This window comes from Lytechinus pictus, chromosome 7, assembly GCF_037042905.1.
Source record: "Lytechinus pictus isolate F3 Inbred chromosome 7, Lp3.0, whole genome shotgun sequence".
Classification (NCBI taxonomy): Eukaryota; Metazoa; Echinodermata; class Echinoidea; order Temnopleuroida; family Toxopneustidae; genus Lytechinus; species Lytechinus pictus.
In genome coordinates, this window is record NC_087251.1 from 1,109,835 (window position 1) to 1,127,153 (window position 17,319).

Genomic DNA, 17,319 nt, shown 5'->3' on the forward strand with positions numbered 1-17,319 from the left:
TGAGTATATGTGTTTAATCATTTCAAAAAATAAATCGACTCCTACAAAGGGCTAGAAGTTTGATAAAAAAACAAAATTATTTCATAGTAACCTCCAATAATTTTTAGTGAAATTAAAAATCTGAAAATGGTTTTTGCTAGAGAGAAAAAAAGGCTGAAATCCAATTCCTTCTACTCATGATATTAGTGTTCATTCAACCCTATGCTCAATATACATTACTTTCATGTTGAATGTTTGTTAGAACATTGTTGAGTAAACCCCTATCATGCATATACTGCTTAAATTGCGATAAAAAAAAAAGAAAATATTTTCAAAAGGTTGTTCATATATGGACATCAAATTTTATGCAAAAAAAAAAGGAAAAAGCATCACAGAGAATCAAATATACATATTTTGACTACAAAATAAATCTACTTTGCAATTAAAAATAGTCACGATAAATTTATAATTAATGATGATAATGTTGAATATTTTACAAAAACTCATCAAAAAAAAAATTGTACAAATCAAATAATTTCTCACACTTCAAGGTTAATGGGCTTTTTAGTAACAAAGCCATACCTGGGAACATTAAGAAATGTCCGGGAGTAAAAAAAAGGGGGGGGGGACTGAGCCCTAGGCGGCTCAAGAGGCAGATCTCCACGAAGGGGTCAAGAAGGGAGTTTCCCCTAAAATTCTAAAAAGGCTAATTTCTGAACTTCTGAGTTTACAGATTGGGTTTATACTCAATAAATATTTTGAACTATTTTCTTCATCTCCTCTTGTGCCTTTATTACATGACTGGTTGAAAGTAAATGTGCAGCAATCAAACAACATAACATTATCTCTGTAAGACACACCTATTTAATGAGAATCCATTCCTCAGGTGTGGCAAAGGAGCGAGATTGCATCAGTTTATTAAATTCATATGCGTTTGCACTACATGCTAGCGCCTTTACAGAGATTTCTTTAAAAATAATGACAATACTCATTTTTAAAAATGTGAATATCACATCATTACAAGCAACATTTCGAAGACAATATTAGTCGAGAAAAGTATCATGAAATGATTCCTCTTTCTACACGAATGTAACGGTATTACTCTAAATAATATTATTTTTCTTCATTTTCATTTCAACATCTGGGGCTAATTAGCATAGAAATATTGATGAAATGGATGTCGCAGAGATAATATAGCCCCCACCATATTTTAAGGTGATTTTATTGTTTCTTCAAAGTAACATGGGTGCAAGCACATAACCTGCGTAGCTTTGATTAGATACACAATGCATGTCTATGCAGGCACTGTTCTGCTGCGTATCATCCTTAAATACGCAAGATCAAAATTTATCTAAGTTAAAAAATCTCAGAGATAAAATGTGATCTCAGAATACCAATTTAATTCTAAAAGTAAAATAAGATATTTCTAGAGATGAAATCACCTCAGAATACCACCCTAGTTCTTTATATCCTATGATCTAAAACACCTGATATATCAAAAACCAGGCAAAAAACAAATTTCTCATGGCCCTTCTTGAATGGGATTCCCTGTATTACATGAAGTTCACATTCAGAGAAGTTATTTCAGGTTGGTTTGTCAGAATCTTCAACTTTGAAATTGTTATTAATTGGATGGCTTTGGACCTTGAGGGCTCGTAAACTGTGTCTGGGTGTTGGCTTTATTGGGGACGGTGTCTCATTGGCTAGTCTGTGCTGTAGAGGTGTTAAGGAGGCAGCCATCTTGCTTTCATCCGTCAGAGGTTGTGAGATGACCTTATAGATTCGGTTACTCTTCATTGATGACCTCAGCTGTCTTGCTTCAATCAATCGAGATGCCTTATCCTCCAACAATGGCAGATCCTGAGAAAAACAGAAAATTGAAAATATTTTATGATGGAAAATTATTACTAAATAAAATGACCATGGTAATGATTCTCAATAACCAATTAATATCAAGGATTCCATGTAAAATTATATTTTATTTCATAATTCTCGGAACGAGAATACATGAGAGCCCGCCCGCTACGCTTACGTCCAATACGTTCGTCACGCTATGAACTTTGTTTTTTCCGCGTATTTTCACAAAAATCTTCGCCATCCGGCAGATCAACGTATCAAAATTAGTTCATTAGTAAAGATCAGTTGCTTGTGAACGAGATTGTATCCTTTCTGGACAAATTTCACTTCGTATTTTTCGAAATGGAGTCTTTTACCACGACTCGACTCACTCCAGGTGTCAGCGTAGTTACAGCGGGCAACAGGCTACCGGCAGCTCCGGGGAGAAGTCCCCGACACCTCCGCCGAGTAAGTCCACTCACGACAAGGTGATTACAAGTCGCAAGGCAAAGCCGAGCGATCATGATACAAGTAAGTTGCCACAAAAAACACCTTCTAAAGAGAAATCTAGTACTATGACCAAGGCTAAGCCGATCGGTGAGAGTAGATCTAAAAGTAAAACTAGTTTGAGTAAGGCAAAGCCGAGCTCAAAAGGGGGGGGGGGGAAACCCCAGCACTTCTAGCGTAGATTCTAGAATGGACAGGCTTGAAAGCATGTTATCAGTCCTGATGGAGAAGCTCCCTCCAGCGGGCCCTGTACAAGCTCATGCTTCTGACCAGGCTGTTTATAATGCTAACGTTAGTTTGGAACCCCCGCTAGTTGGGTTTGCCCACGGCTTGCCTGGTGAGGGCGATGGGAGTGGTTCTCTTACCCCAAATAGTGACATTCTTTTTGACGCAGATGAAGAGGACCTTTGTCATAGACATAGGTCTCCAAACATTAACTTGGCCAGCTCAGGCAGGGCTCCCTCAACAACTGCCTCTATGGTTGACAAAGGAGAAATTAATCCTGTCCCTTCAACAATCCCCGTAATAGCAGCAAAATTTGCTGCGCCTAGTGCCATAGGCACACCTTAGAATAAAGACATCGCTCGATCAATATCTTATATGATGAGTAACAAGCTGGAAGAAAAATCCATTGAGAAAGCGGCTGAAAAATATCTCTCACCCGCAAACTGTGAAATTCTTGACACCCCAAAAGTGAACACCATCATCTGGGAGAATTTGCGCTCCGCTACTAGAAATAAAGACCTTAGACTTCAGCACATTCAACGGTCCCTGACTAAGGGCTTATGTGCCTTTGCGCATACTCTTGATCCAGTTTCAATGACAGAGGAACAGCACGATGCTTTAGCCTTACTGTGTAATGCTAATTATGGCATGAACTTGGTTCAAAAGAATATGATCAAACCAGACCTTAACCCCTTGTATCATCCTCTCTGTCGTCCTACTCAACCTGTCACAAAGCACTTATTCGGTGAAGACCTTGGACGCCAGGTCAAAGACCTCCAAGACCAACGAAAGGCTACGGCTGGGGTTGTGAAAGGCCATTCCAGACAAGATAAGGCACATTCTTACCACCCTTATCGCAGGGAAACTGAGTATGCGAAAAGCATGATGAAACAAGCAGGGTGGTACACTAGCAGAGATCAGAGCAATTCACACCCCGCATCAGGGAACTCAGATCGGCCTTTTTTAGGCCAACATCAGAACTACAAGAAAGGGAAATTCAAGCAAGCTCAGCAAGCTTCCCACACTTACACACCAACAGCACACAAGGACAGAGCACAACACAAGAAATAGTTGTGGAAGTCCCCACATCAGAGCCAAGCACTCAAGAGGTAAGTGCTTGTAAGGGGAATCCCCCTGAATTATGTGCTGTTGGAGGTCGACTGAAGCTTTTTGTCAATAATTGGCGTCAAATTACCTCAGACCCTTTCCTGCTCCAAGCCATTCAGGGCTATAAATTGGAGTTTGACCCAGACAAGTTTCCCCCGAGACAGGAAAAACCCATACATATCTACAAGAGGGATAACATGCAGATGGCAATAATTAATGAAGAATTAGCAAACTTAGAAGAAAAAATGTAATTGAACGCTGCTCCCATGTAACTGGGGAATTCATTTCAAATGTCTTTACAAGGCCTAAGAAAAATGGAGGAGTACGCTTGATTTTGGATTTATCTGGGCTAAATGAATATGTAGCCTATCACCATTTTAAGATGGACAACCTCACCACTGCAATCTCTCTCATTTCTCGGGGAGACTTCTTAGCTTCAGTCGACCTCCGTGATGCTTACTATACAGTTCCCATCCATACAGACTCTAGAAAGTATCTTAGATTTATTTGGCAAGGTCAACTTTGGCAGTACAAAGGTTTACCAAATGGACTTAACTCTGCCCCCCGACTTTTTACCAAGCTCCTTAAACCAGTGTTTGCCTCTCTTAGACAGTCCAAGCACAAAGTTGTCGGGTATTTGGATGACACCCTAATTATTGGGAAGAATGAAGAAGCAACAAACAAGTCTGTGTTGGCCACAACGACACTATTAAGTTCTCTTGGATTTATAATTCACCCCTCAAAGTCTGTTCTCGAGCCCACTCCAGTAGTGGAGTTTTTGGGGTTTCAACTCAGTACGATTACAATGACAGTCACATTGCCTGACAACAAAGGTAAAGACTTAGAGGAGGCATGCATTAGGTTGTATGAGAAAAAGAGTCCAACTATACGAGAAGTTGCTAAGTTAATTGGGAAAATAGTAGCTGCATTCCCAGCTTCACAATATGGCCCCCTCTATTACAGGGCACTCGAGAAAGATAAAATAGCAGCCTTAAGATGTAATAAAGGGCATTTTGATAGAGTCATGTCACTCTCGACAGAAGCTAAGAAGGATCTGGAATGGTGGGCCACAAATGCTACATCAACATTATGCAAAATGCATCATGGGAAATTTACAATGGAACTACGTACAGATGCTAGTGGAGAAGGATGGGGTGCTACAGACCTCACCTCCCAAACAGGGGGTAGATGGAATGCCCATGAATTGGTTAGGGCTAAAAAGAATGAAATCATCTTTCTAGAGACATTAGCAGCAGGGTTTGGTCTGAAAGCTTATTGCTCCCATTTGAGAAATGCACATGTTTTGATCAGGCTAGACAACATGACTGCAGCTTCTTACCTCAACAAGAAGGGGGGTATTTAATCAAATTCATGCAATGAAATGGCCAAACAAATATGGAATTGGTGTAGAGACCGAAACATTTGGATTACAGCTGCCTACTTGCCGGGTACTCAAAATGTTGAAGCTGACCGTATGTCCCGCACATTCAATGACAACATTGAATGGGCTCTTCATGAGATGGCTTTTAAGGAAATACTTAATAAATATGGCCCACCAGAGGTAGATTTATTTGCAACGAGACTCAATGCTCAATTACCTAAATATGTCTCGTGGAAACCTGACCCAAATGCATGGGCAGTTGACGCATTTACATTGGACTGGGGGAAACTTGATTTCTATGCTTTCCCTCCCTTCAACCTTATTGCTAAATGTCTACAGAAGATTAAAGTAGATGGTGCACAAGGGTTACTAGTAGTACCAAATTGGCCTACACAGGCTTGGTTCCCTTCCCTGGAAGAAATGATGCTAGAAGAGCCTTTGTTTTTACCATGGAGTAATGTGCTGCTCACTCAGCCAGTGTCTGGCAGATCCCACCCTCTTATTAATCTTGATCTCCTTTGTTGCAGGGTTGGAGGGCACACTGTGACCTACAAGGATTAACTAAGCAAACTACATACATCATTGGTGCATCTTGGAGAGAATCAACAAAGAAGCAGTACAACATTTACATAAACAAGTGGAAAAAATTATGCCAAGAACATAATCTTCCATGGATGCACGCCAGAGCTAGGGATATCTTAGAATTTTTCAGTGACTTATTCTATCGACAAAATGCAGGGTATAGTGCTATCAACACAGCGAGAAGTGCTCTGGCATCAGTCATGGTTTTAGCAGATAGCAGTTATACTGTGGGATCACATCCTCTCATAAGCAAGTACATGAAGGGTGTTTTTCAGCTAAGAACTCCAATGCCACGCTATGCAAACGTTTGGGATATTAGTGTGGTACTAAATTATCTCCGACAGCAGGCACCGAATGACAAACTCTCATTATGTGACTTAACTAAAAAACTGAGTATTTTGCTTGCAATTACCTCGGCGCAAAGGGTGCAGACACTAAGCCACCTGAACATGGACAAGATGTGCTTAAAGGCAGATTCTGTGGTTTTCCATGTTGACAATCTTCTGAAGCAGAGCAAACCTGGTAAAATTGGATTAGTTGTGAACATAGCAGCTTTTCCACAGGATGAAAAGGTTTGCCCTGTTCACTGCACTGAGCAGTATATAAACGCTACAAAAAATATAAGGAACTCTAAAAGACAACTCTTTATCTCATATCAGAGACCACACAAGAAGGCAACCTCACAAACGATTTCGAGGTGGATTAAGATGGTAATGACGTCAGCTGGTGTGAATACGGACCAGTACAAAGCCCATTCTACGAGGGCAGCATCCACTTCTCTCGCCAGGAGAATGCATTTTTCCATGGACGACATTCTCAAACATGTAGGTTGGGCAAATGAAAAAACTTTTCAGGCTTTTTATAACAAACCAGTGGAGGATTAAAATGGTTCCTACACGCAAGCAGTGTTACACCAAGGGAAATAAGTTCTGCAATTTGCAGGTTAGTTAATTTCCTGGAAGCATGACGCATGTGACTACTGGGCTTTGAAATCTCGTGTATTCTCGTTCCGAGAATTATGAAATAAAATAGGAGGATTAAACGAGAACTTACCGTTTGAAGTTTGATCCTTATTTTATGAGTAATTGGAGGTTAGAGAATACGTGCCCTCCTCTCCCTCCCTTACTCAGGATCTTTTAGGTCTGTTCTCGTAAGCCTCATTTTATTTTCGTTCTCACCAGTAGTCACAGTCGCTTTGAAGATTGAACGTAAGGGGCGGGCTATCATGTATTCTCTAACCTCCAATTACTCATAAAATAAGGATCAAACTTCAACCGGTAAATTCTCGTTTAATCCTCCTATTTTATGGTATGAGCCCTATTCCTTGTGATTTCTCAAATTGTTTTTCTATTAATATCAATCACAAGATAAGTGACGTTCAGGGCCTCATGACAACAAATTAGAGCTCCAACATAAGAATGATTTTTAAGACGAATTACAATGATCATATGGAATCAAGCATACAAGTCAACAGCATTATCAATAGCTTAAAGTTGCGTTACAAGCCTCTCGTCACCAGATTAATTGAAGTATGGAAGAACCTATTGCAAAGTGGTTTGGAAGTGTAGATAATAATGGCATTGATTACTGTTCGCTAGAAGATTTAGTCGATCAAAGGGAAAGTTGTTCACATGTGACATCACACATCCTTGTCGCATTGCCAATGGAGGGTCTCTATAGCATTATTGATTGCAATATTCAAATGCTCATAACTTTCTCATTAATTATTTGTCCGATTTTTCTCAAACTTTCTTTGTTCTTATTCTTTGATTTTTCTGTTTTGACACAAGCCAACTTGTTCCAAAGGTTTCATTTTCCTTTAAGTCATTAAGGGTATTAAAATGAAATTTAAAATATTTATTAGAATTGGGGTCTGTTGTTGAGGGAATTTGGTTAATTAAAATCTCTTATGAATGGTTGAAAACCAAGATGTAATTGATTTTAGGAGTAGTGTTTAATTGCACACATTCTGCTATTTCTGCAATGCCTCCCTGGTTGTACATGAAGTTGAAATGAAACCAAGATAGGATTTAACCCAAGAGGTAATCATCTATCTCACCCGTGATATAGCAGATATGTCACATCCTGCTTCCTGAAGTCGCTTGGATTCCTCATCAAGAACTGTGTGAACAAAAAATCAGCACAAATTAGTTAACATAATCAAATATTGTACGCATATAATTTTTCAAATAATCCATGAGGGAGAAATATCTATATTATATATGGATAACTTATCTACTGAAAAACCTGAAAACCAATAAACTCTTGAATGACACGCTTGAGATTTCAAGCTTATAATCCCACCAACATATTAAAAAATGCCATAACAAGAAATAATCATTTGATTAAGATATTGTTTTCAAGCACTGGTTTTCTCTATCTTACAAAATTTTCCCATAGTTATTACAATTTGAGACATTTAGATTTGTTTGTTTATCCTACAATACCACTTTGAAATAACAAAATTATATTTCAAATAGAAATCTGAAAAGTATACTGAAATGGCTGTTACTGATCATTAAAAAGAGACTGATAATCATTTACCAATGAATGCATCTCTCAGAACAATATTCAATCATGAAGTACTTGAACAGAAATTGCTCTATCATGAATCAATATGTGCTTATCAATACTTTATTTTTAATTGAATTGAATGAATTTCCAAATCTTACTGCCACATATGAATATTAATCTGTAATAATTGTAACATCATGTTTTTCCTTGTTTTCCTGTCAATTTTCAATACTGCTTCCTTTTTCCAAGAACTCAAATTATTTTTCTCTCTTCATATTGCAGTGTAACAATGTCGACTTTATAATGTGTTGTATAAAATGTGTTCTTTTGATTGTTTTTGGATATATGTATTGTGCAGGGCCCTGGTTGACAACAGTGTCTAAACCACTGAACAGGCTACCCTGGGTAAAGAAGACAAATAAAATAAAATAAATCATATAATATTGGAGAATTACCTTGCTTAGGCAGCTCTTTATCTTTTATCTGTACTGGCTGTATCACTGGTTTGTATTTTTCCTGGAAAGATAAAGACTGGTTATTAATTGAATGAGCCAATGGATTCTAAATCATCAAAATCAGCTGTAAAAAAATGATGTGGAATGTTCACATACTGCTCTTTTTGGGACAAGACTTAAAAGGGGAGTTCACCTTGAAGAAAAGTTCTTTGTAAAAAAATCAGAAAAAATAAAAATATATTGACTGGCCTTGAGGGGAACATCAAATATGTTGCCTGCAACAGAATCATATTGGCCCGAGTCTTTAGACGAGGGCAATATGCTTCTTTTAAGGGCAACATATTTTATGTTTCCCGAAAGAAGAGCCAGTCAATATTATAATAATAATAGCTGGATTTATAAAGTGCCTTTTGCCTGAGGATACAAAGCGCTGATATTATTACCCCGGCTTTAGCTCGAGCTACCATCACCATATCACCATATCATTATTACGAAAGGCTGTACAATGGGTGATTTAAAGTTCAGTGTTGACCTATTGATGTTGGTGTTAGGTCAAGTTTCACATTAGTATAACACCAAACATAAAATGAAGATGGTCTCGAAAAGTCACCCACTAGTTTTTGAGATGTCAATAATGTGATCTGGATCAGTTTTACAAACTTAGAATAGATTTTGGAGCTGGGGGAAGCAATCCAAATTCCAACAGAAACACCAATGCCAACAGCAGACTTGATATTCACCCTATGTGTATTTCAAACTATCATTTGAAACAATTTATATGCCTGTTTGCTTATCACTCCTTCTGATTTCAGGTTATTCACAAACTTAGCAAAGTAATCCTTGCTAAGCAATTGTGACGTAAATTGTTACCTTGCAGTCGCGCATCATGCATGGCGTAAATCTCGGGCCTGGTTTTGTGTATGCACTGGCCGCGCCGTGCATTATCTACAATGCGTTGGTTCATAAACTGGTTCCAGCTAGATTTCCCAAATACTGAAAGTAGCGATCAAAATCGGCTCCTACACTAGCAGAAATATGGCCAATATTGCCCTTTATTTTTGTACAGGATTCCTATGGGCAAAGCCCGGCGAGGGCAACATGGCAAATGTTTACCTCGTTGTGGTCTCGGATTGAAAGTAGCGAGTGAAATATATTTATTCATCTGCTAAAATGCCTTGTATAGGTAATAATATTGTTGAAGGCTTGAGGAAAATCCATTAAGAATAAGAAAGTCATTAGAATTTAAATTTTGGAATTGTGACATCATTATACAAGAAGCTGTATCATGTACCCTGTATGCAATATAAAAATGCATATATTTCATTTCTTTATGGTTTGTGATGACTTGTTTTAGTTTTCTTTTTAGGAATGGGTGTAAAATGATTTGTCTATTGATATACTTAAAGTACAGTAAAAACCATTTTCAATTTTCTGAGAAAACGACATTTCATTGATTTTTTCCACATGATAAGTAGGAAAGCTGCTTGCATATGATGTCACAAATCAAATAATTCAAATTCTAATAACTTTTTATTTTTCTCAAAACTTTGGGAATATTTTTTTATTTTTTCTACTATTTTTACTATAAAGTTTTTGACAGGGTGAACTTGCCCTTTAAATAATAAAAAAAATAAAAAAAATGGAGATGTGGGATAAAACATTAGTTAGGGGTGACATTATAATGACTCTTTCCCTTGCACCCTCAGTGAGTTGGATTGGAGGAATAGACCTGTGTTTAACTTTAATAGCAATTCAAGGCAGGCTCCAAGTCTGAGACATATACTGTGATATACAATATTTGTAGGTCTACCAATGGTCCAAAATCTGATGTCCAGATTAACAAGACCATGGTATAACTCTGTACTCAAATTATGGAATGCCAAAAATGTCAACATTTTGTTCACATAAATTTCTTATTTTTTACTGCCTTATATTCTTTCCTCATATTTCAATTGTGATTTGTGAAGATAAGTATTTCAGTTATGATTCCCAGACAATAATGAATGAAGTAAGTACCAAATGTACTGATGAATTTCACCTAATGTTAATTTCACCACTCCTGTTAGAAATTAGTGCCACAATTTGCTATCCATAGTTAAACCATTATTTTAACAAATAAAACTAAATCAGATTTCAGAATACGGGCCAATGTCACCTTTTACATTTATTACTATTTTATTTGGCAGATATCCAACCTACAATATAAAACAAATCAACGATATTAAACAATCACTTCAATTACAAGGACAAAAATAACTGATGCAATAACGCAAATTTCTTTAGACACTGGATGCACCTGGATGAGCTGCCTGGCATTAGGCAATGTTAACCAAATAACAGTAGTCCATAGACTGCCCTAACCCTACACCACCAAGGTGAATCCAGTGTCATATCTTTATGTGACATGCATATATCACATGCAACTATCATAGCATAAACTTGCATGTAAAAATACATATATGAACAAAATATATGTTAAAACTTGCTCAGAATCTATAAGCATAAAGCCATTTACATTCAATACTGCATCTTAATGTGACATATTCATTGAAGCTTCAATGTCGACATCATTCAGCCCTCATAGGGAAATTGTTTATTGGACAATAATTTAATCTTTCCCCATTTTACATCAGAGGGCTTCTACTGTGAAAGGCACACAAGACCACAAGGTTGCGCTTGACCATGTATGTGTATGTTACTCTTTAACCCTCTAATCTTGATCAATCTGATATCTGTTTATCATACTTGAGTAAAGAATTCTCACCATTAAATGACCCCAAAACACCCCTAAAGCTTCTCCTTACCACAGCATATCTTAAATGCTTCATACGCTTAGTGACCTCATGAGAAACCTTGGCAGGGTGTGTCCTTCTCTTAGCTGTTGTCTTCACCATTAATTCATCTAACTCAAGGGTTCTTGTTGAAACTTCTTTCTTTAGTTCCAAATCTACTGCTTCGTAATCTGCAAGAATGAAGATTTGGAACATTAGTGCTGCACAGTTTAGATCATTGCCAGCTGTAAAAACCACAAACATTGTCAAGTAATGTTGATACACTACATTTTCAGCTAAGGCTAAAAACAGAATGGAGATGGGGGGAAGGTTGTGGATGACATTTTTATGACCCCAGTGAGTTTTTTTGTACCTTTAGCTTAGGCAGATCAATTGTCTGACAGACAGAAACACATTCAAATGTCTATTGTTCACAATGTGATATATTGGCTGTTCATTGTCATATCGTGCAGCCATACTTACCTGTATCCCAGGGGTGCTCATATAACATTAAAACAATTCCAGTCTTTTGAGAGATGAAGGGAAAATAAAGGCATTTTGGGTAGCAGAAGCAGTATTGTCAACTTAACTGCATTAGACATTGTGTAAATGAATTTGGAGAAAATCTTATTTTTATGAAACCTGCAGCATTTTCACAAAAATGTATTATATAAAAGGAACTGTGGGCATCTTTTGTTATCTGATTAATACAGACTTCAGTTTTTTCTCAGGTGAATAGGTAGTTCCACTTTGTCCAACTTTTCTTCTTGTTCTCATCACACATGGTCTAATCCTTGTTTGCCAATAACCAGTTTGTCTACTAACCATTTAGTCTAATTGCAATTCAGCCCATTCACCATTTTGCCTAGTTTCTAGTTAGGCTATACCTATTCCAACTACTGTAATATCCACTTGGTCTAGCATTCAGTCTTTATGATTAAAAATTGTTTTTTTAAACAAATTTTCATTTGTCAAAGTGCAAAATAGTACTTATACATAGTGGAAATTAGACCATATGGGCATTAGCCATTAGACTGACAGTTAGACCAAATAATAATGGTTGGACCACAAATAATCAGACCAAATTGATAGTAGACCAAATAAGTTTGGCCTCAAAGAAAGAATTTAATATCAGGATACTGTACACCCCTTTTGAACTGCACTATTTAGTCACAGATCAGGGTTGCCAACTGGCCTTTTTTCCGGCCAGATTCCCGAAATCTGGCCGTAAAAAAAGTAGCTTGGCCGTGAAAAAAAAAAATTTCACGGCCAAAGAAATTTGGCCGTATTCTGGCCGTAAAACAGAAATCTTGGCCGTGAGTTTTCATTTCTGGCCTTTTTCATAATCAGATAGAAAAATTGATCAGAAAATCACTTTAAATAGGTCTATGTCATAGAGATGTAGCGTTATTAGTATACATCTCTATGGTCTATATATACAAATGCAGTCAGGTTTACGCACGCATGTGCCACGGCGTGTACTTTGCATGGATTAGCCCTGATCTAGCTAACGCTACGGTACGGCGCGGCATAGATATACCATGAAGCTATTAATAGCTTCATGGATATACAGCATGCATTCTCAAAACGCGCGATTAGTTGCGTAACGTGTGGGGGAGGGGATTCTTATATTTATTTGTCAACCAGTCACCATCATCATATTTTCGCCATCATATATATTATATTATTAACGTTTGTTTTCTTTAAAAAAAAAGTAATTGAATAAAGTAAAATTCAAATATTTAGTTCTTTTTCCTTTCTTTTTTCTTTTTCTTTTCTACGTATTTTTTTCTCTCTTCTTTTTTTTTATAGGATATCTACTAGGATTTAAAATCGAGTAGGTGTGTCTCACAATTTAAAATCAGGGCTTTTACTAAAAATATGTGATAAAAATATGCCTACTAGTATGCAAGTAGGATGGAGATCGATGACAGAGAAAGAAATGAGGAAAATCACAGCTCCAACAGGGGCGGATCCAGCTTATCTGAAGGCTGTACATGTTTGGTTAGTCATGACCATATAAAGATGTAATTGCAAAATAAACAGTGTTTGGCTATATAATGTGATCAAAAGTAATCAAAAGCAGCCCAACCTTTACATATTACGTTTTCTATTTTTTTCTGTTTTCTTCTTTCTCAATACTTCCTCAACTATAATTTTCTCTCTCTCTCTCTTTTTGTCGTGAGTTTGAAAATCCCCCATGAAGCTTGGCATATGATTATTGGCAAAACAAAACAAAACAAAAAAGCTCAATCTTTTAAATGCTCCTCGAATATAGCTGATATGAACTAGATCGAAATGCATGGTGCTTTCATCGGCCGTTTTCCTCGAGTCGATAGTCACCAATGTACGGTAGGTAACTTTGCGAACTATTCTCCGCTTCAGCACCCGTTCCGCACGGTTTACATGAGATCTAACTTTTTTTTAAAGTATGCAGGCTCTATTAGGGAAGCACATAGCATCATTAATTGAGTATAGGGGTATGTCTAATTATTTCCTAATGTAGATAAAATTTGGCCGTGAAAAAAAATTGTTTAGCCGAATTTGGCCGCAAAATCTGTTGAGTTTGGCCGTAAAGACTAGCGACGATCTGGCAACCCTGTCACAGATATCTTGAGAAATGGTTTCAAATTTTCATTGTCAACAAAAGGTTTGTCAGCTGCAGCTCAAGCATGCATTTGGCCAAATTTACAGGGACATAACCAACAGACAGTTCTGCCTGACAAACAGTAATGGGAACTGGGATACGTGTACAATCCTTACCCCCTACTACCAGCCAGAATTCCTTACTCTTATTATCTTACCAACTATATCCAATCCCAAAACATGATGTATATGGTAGGAATATTTTGCTGCCAAATCATTGGTGCTAATAAAACTGAAAAATCATCTACATGTATAACACAAATGTATGAATTAGTAAAGTGCAACAAACATAGAATTTCACAAATATTTCATCTGATTTTGCCTTCTACAAAGTTTACTACTCCCATTCAATATCTTCTACATTTACAGAATTTTTTTTTGCATGGAGGAGCCACTTTCATGACTTCTGTTCATTCCTTGATTCCTACTGCCATTGTTTTCCTGTTTGTCAGTTGATTTGCTACACATGAAAATCCATCTTAATCCATCTACTAATAAGAAAACTAAGTGAAATGAATTTACCTTTGGTTGTATTCCCATCTTCCAATGACTGACTCCATGTTTGACCGTCTACAGTAATGTTGTCATGGACTGTGTTTTCATAAATCTGAATAAGAAAAAAAAAAACAAATTAAACAAAAGACTACAACATCCTCAACATATAATTAAACTATTCACACAGCCATTTGGTACTGATGATTCATAGTCAGGCACCATATGTCATCTACTTCGACAAACTGGCCAAGTCTGGTTTTTCACTTTTTATGTGATTGGTGAGATCACAAGGAACAACTTTCAACTTGGTGACAAATTTCTAATGGTCATCTTGACCATGTTAGGGGTCTAAATGGGGTAAAGAAAACCCTAACTGTGTCGAGTGATACATCAAAATTATTTGTCTTGTAAATACTGAACAAAAAAGTGTATAGAACTGTATACCTAGGGTTGCAAAGGGCTGGAAAATTTCTAGAAATTTGGAAAATTTCCATGGGAAGTTTCAGGATTTTCAGCTGCCGGGAATTTTCAATTTTTTTTTAAATACAAATTTACCATTGATATTGAGTGAACAGCTATTCTTCATGCTTTATATGCTTACGGTAAATAGCAGAGATGTTTATCAAAGTGTAATGTATACGTTTACGTTATACATACATACGCATGTACAATTCAACATGGAAAAGAAAATCATCACACCCATTACCATTTTCTTAGTTTCTGTAATGTCAAGGGGTTTAGAACCTGTCTTCCATTTCTCATTGCCTGTTAATAGAACAAAAACCCTTGTTGGATCACTCTTTTTTTGGTTCAGTATGGTATATAGGGTCATTGTAGGATGATTTCCATATCCTACATATCATACGGTCTCCTTGGAATGGTCGTACAATTTTCATACTGATTCACAATTATTGTAGTATTGTAGGGGCTATGCAAATCTTTCCTGGCTTCGTCAAGTAGTTTTCTGGACCAGTAATTTCTATGAATTTTTGGATCAAATAAGGATTTAACAAAAGAAAAAAGAGCTTGCATTTTTAGGTTTTGAATAAATCTACATAATTAATGAAGTTCAATAATAATAATAATAATAACACAAGTCATAATAATATTGGGCATACATTTTATAGCACACATATCCACCTTATTTATAGGTGCTCAAGGCACCCCTGTATTATCCCAGCTTAGCTTGTCTACCAATTCCAGTGCTTACAGCTTTTTGAGGAATTATTTCCTATTGGTACCAATTAACCTCACCTTGGTTGAGTGCACCAGATTATGCATCTATTGAATCACACATGGCTGGGATTCGAACCCACAACCTTCAAATTCTTGAATCTAATCCACTGGGCCACAACGCTCCATAATTCTAGACACTCCCCCACAGACTTACATGTATACACAAATAAACAACTTAAGTACAGGACTACTAATCACAGCGTTGACTCAAAAACATGGTTCTTAATATGTTCTGAGGGGGTCAGTTTCAAGCTGTAAGCCCTCAAAGAAACCTCAAATTTAGCCTAAAATTACTCCTTTTTTCAGTTTAATATATCTTAGCTTCGTTCGAAGCCATCTTGTAGCCTATATCACAATCTACGTCCCTCGCAATGCTTGATTTTTGTTGACCCTGCAAACCTAGAAGTAAAAGCCTTGTTTTAATTTTACCTAAACACGCTCTGCAGCGTGATGATATGCCCAATGTACGTCGTGGAAAACCTTTTTTTTTTACTGAAAATGACCATGGTTCGACGAATTAGCATTGAAATAACGAGAATTGTAAGTTTTCTTCTGTATTATTTCAATTAAATGTATTATATACTGTGTTTTAGTCCTAAAATAAAAGCAAATAGAGAGGCCTCAATTGGGAATTCTTGTGTTGTCTGATGCGCAAGCCTAGTGTTCTGCGGCCAGTGTGGCATCGCTACTGATTTTTCTTCTCGTTGACAAAATATAGAGCTTTCTTGCCTTTTCTGAATTTTTTGTATAAAGAGGGCGAGCAATTTACCTTCATATCTAAGACTCTACAAGTGAAAGACAAGGCACTAAAACTATTTTACACGTAAATCGATGCAAAGCGTTACGCGAAGTCGGCAAAGCTAGTGTCCAATCTTTTTATTGTAAAGACTTTGATGGAACGTTTGTTGACAAACGAACATTGGCTCGCACTGCTGGCTTTTTTCTATTTTTTGTTCAATTAGTCATCGCTTTGAATGTTTTCCAAAAAGTGTTATCGTCAGCAAAAATGATCTAAAAAGTATGTTTTTTAATTTATTGCATACATTTAATCACACAATCATAGGAATTGCACATGAATTTAGAATCTAGTACCCCACACAAATGAATTCACTGCCGAATCCAAAACGCAAATGAACTGCACACAGGTCGTGCACAATTCGCTTTTGCATTTTGGATTCGGCAGTGAATTAATATGTGTGGGTACTGCGAACCGGCTTCAAATCACCGATTTTGAGACGTTTACAAGAAAGGGCAAGGAGTGAGTCTGTGTTCGATAGAAAGTTTAGTCACTGTAGAGTATTAAGCTGAATGTATGTTTTGGTAATATGTTGCCTTTGTTACCTAAAAGGACAAGTCCACCCCAACAAAAAGTTGATTTGAATAAAAAGAGAAAAATCCAACAAGCAAAACACTGAAAACTTCATCAAAATCGGATGTAAAATAAGGAAGTTATGACATTTTAAAGTTTTACTTAATTTCACAAAACAGTTCTACACACATCCTGGTCGGTATTCAAATGAGGACTGATCACATCATCCACTCACTATATCTTTTGTATTCTATTACCGGTACATGAAATATTCTC

The 17,319-nt window shown here is 36.9% G+C and overlaps 1 protein-coding gene across 1 annotated transcript; it reads right to left on the minus strand.

Annotated features, from left to right (window-relative positions):
- Positions 1-12: 12 nt before the first annotated feature.
- On the minus strand, positions 13-16,509 carry LOC129265630 (kinetochore-associated protein NSL1 homolog). The gene is made up of 6 exons (XM_054903603.2): positions 16,504-16,509; positions 14,526-14,610; positions 11,391-11,548; positions 8,587-8,647; positions 7,677-7,738; positions 13-1,839 (listed from the first exon to the last, which is right to left on the minus strand). Exons 1-6 carry the CDS (start codon positions 16,507-16,509, stop codon positions 1,564-1,566), a joined length of 648 nt encoding a protein of 215 aa, XP_054759578.2. The 3' UTR covers positions 13-1,563.
- Positions 16,510-17,319: the final 810 nt, after the last annotated feature.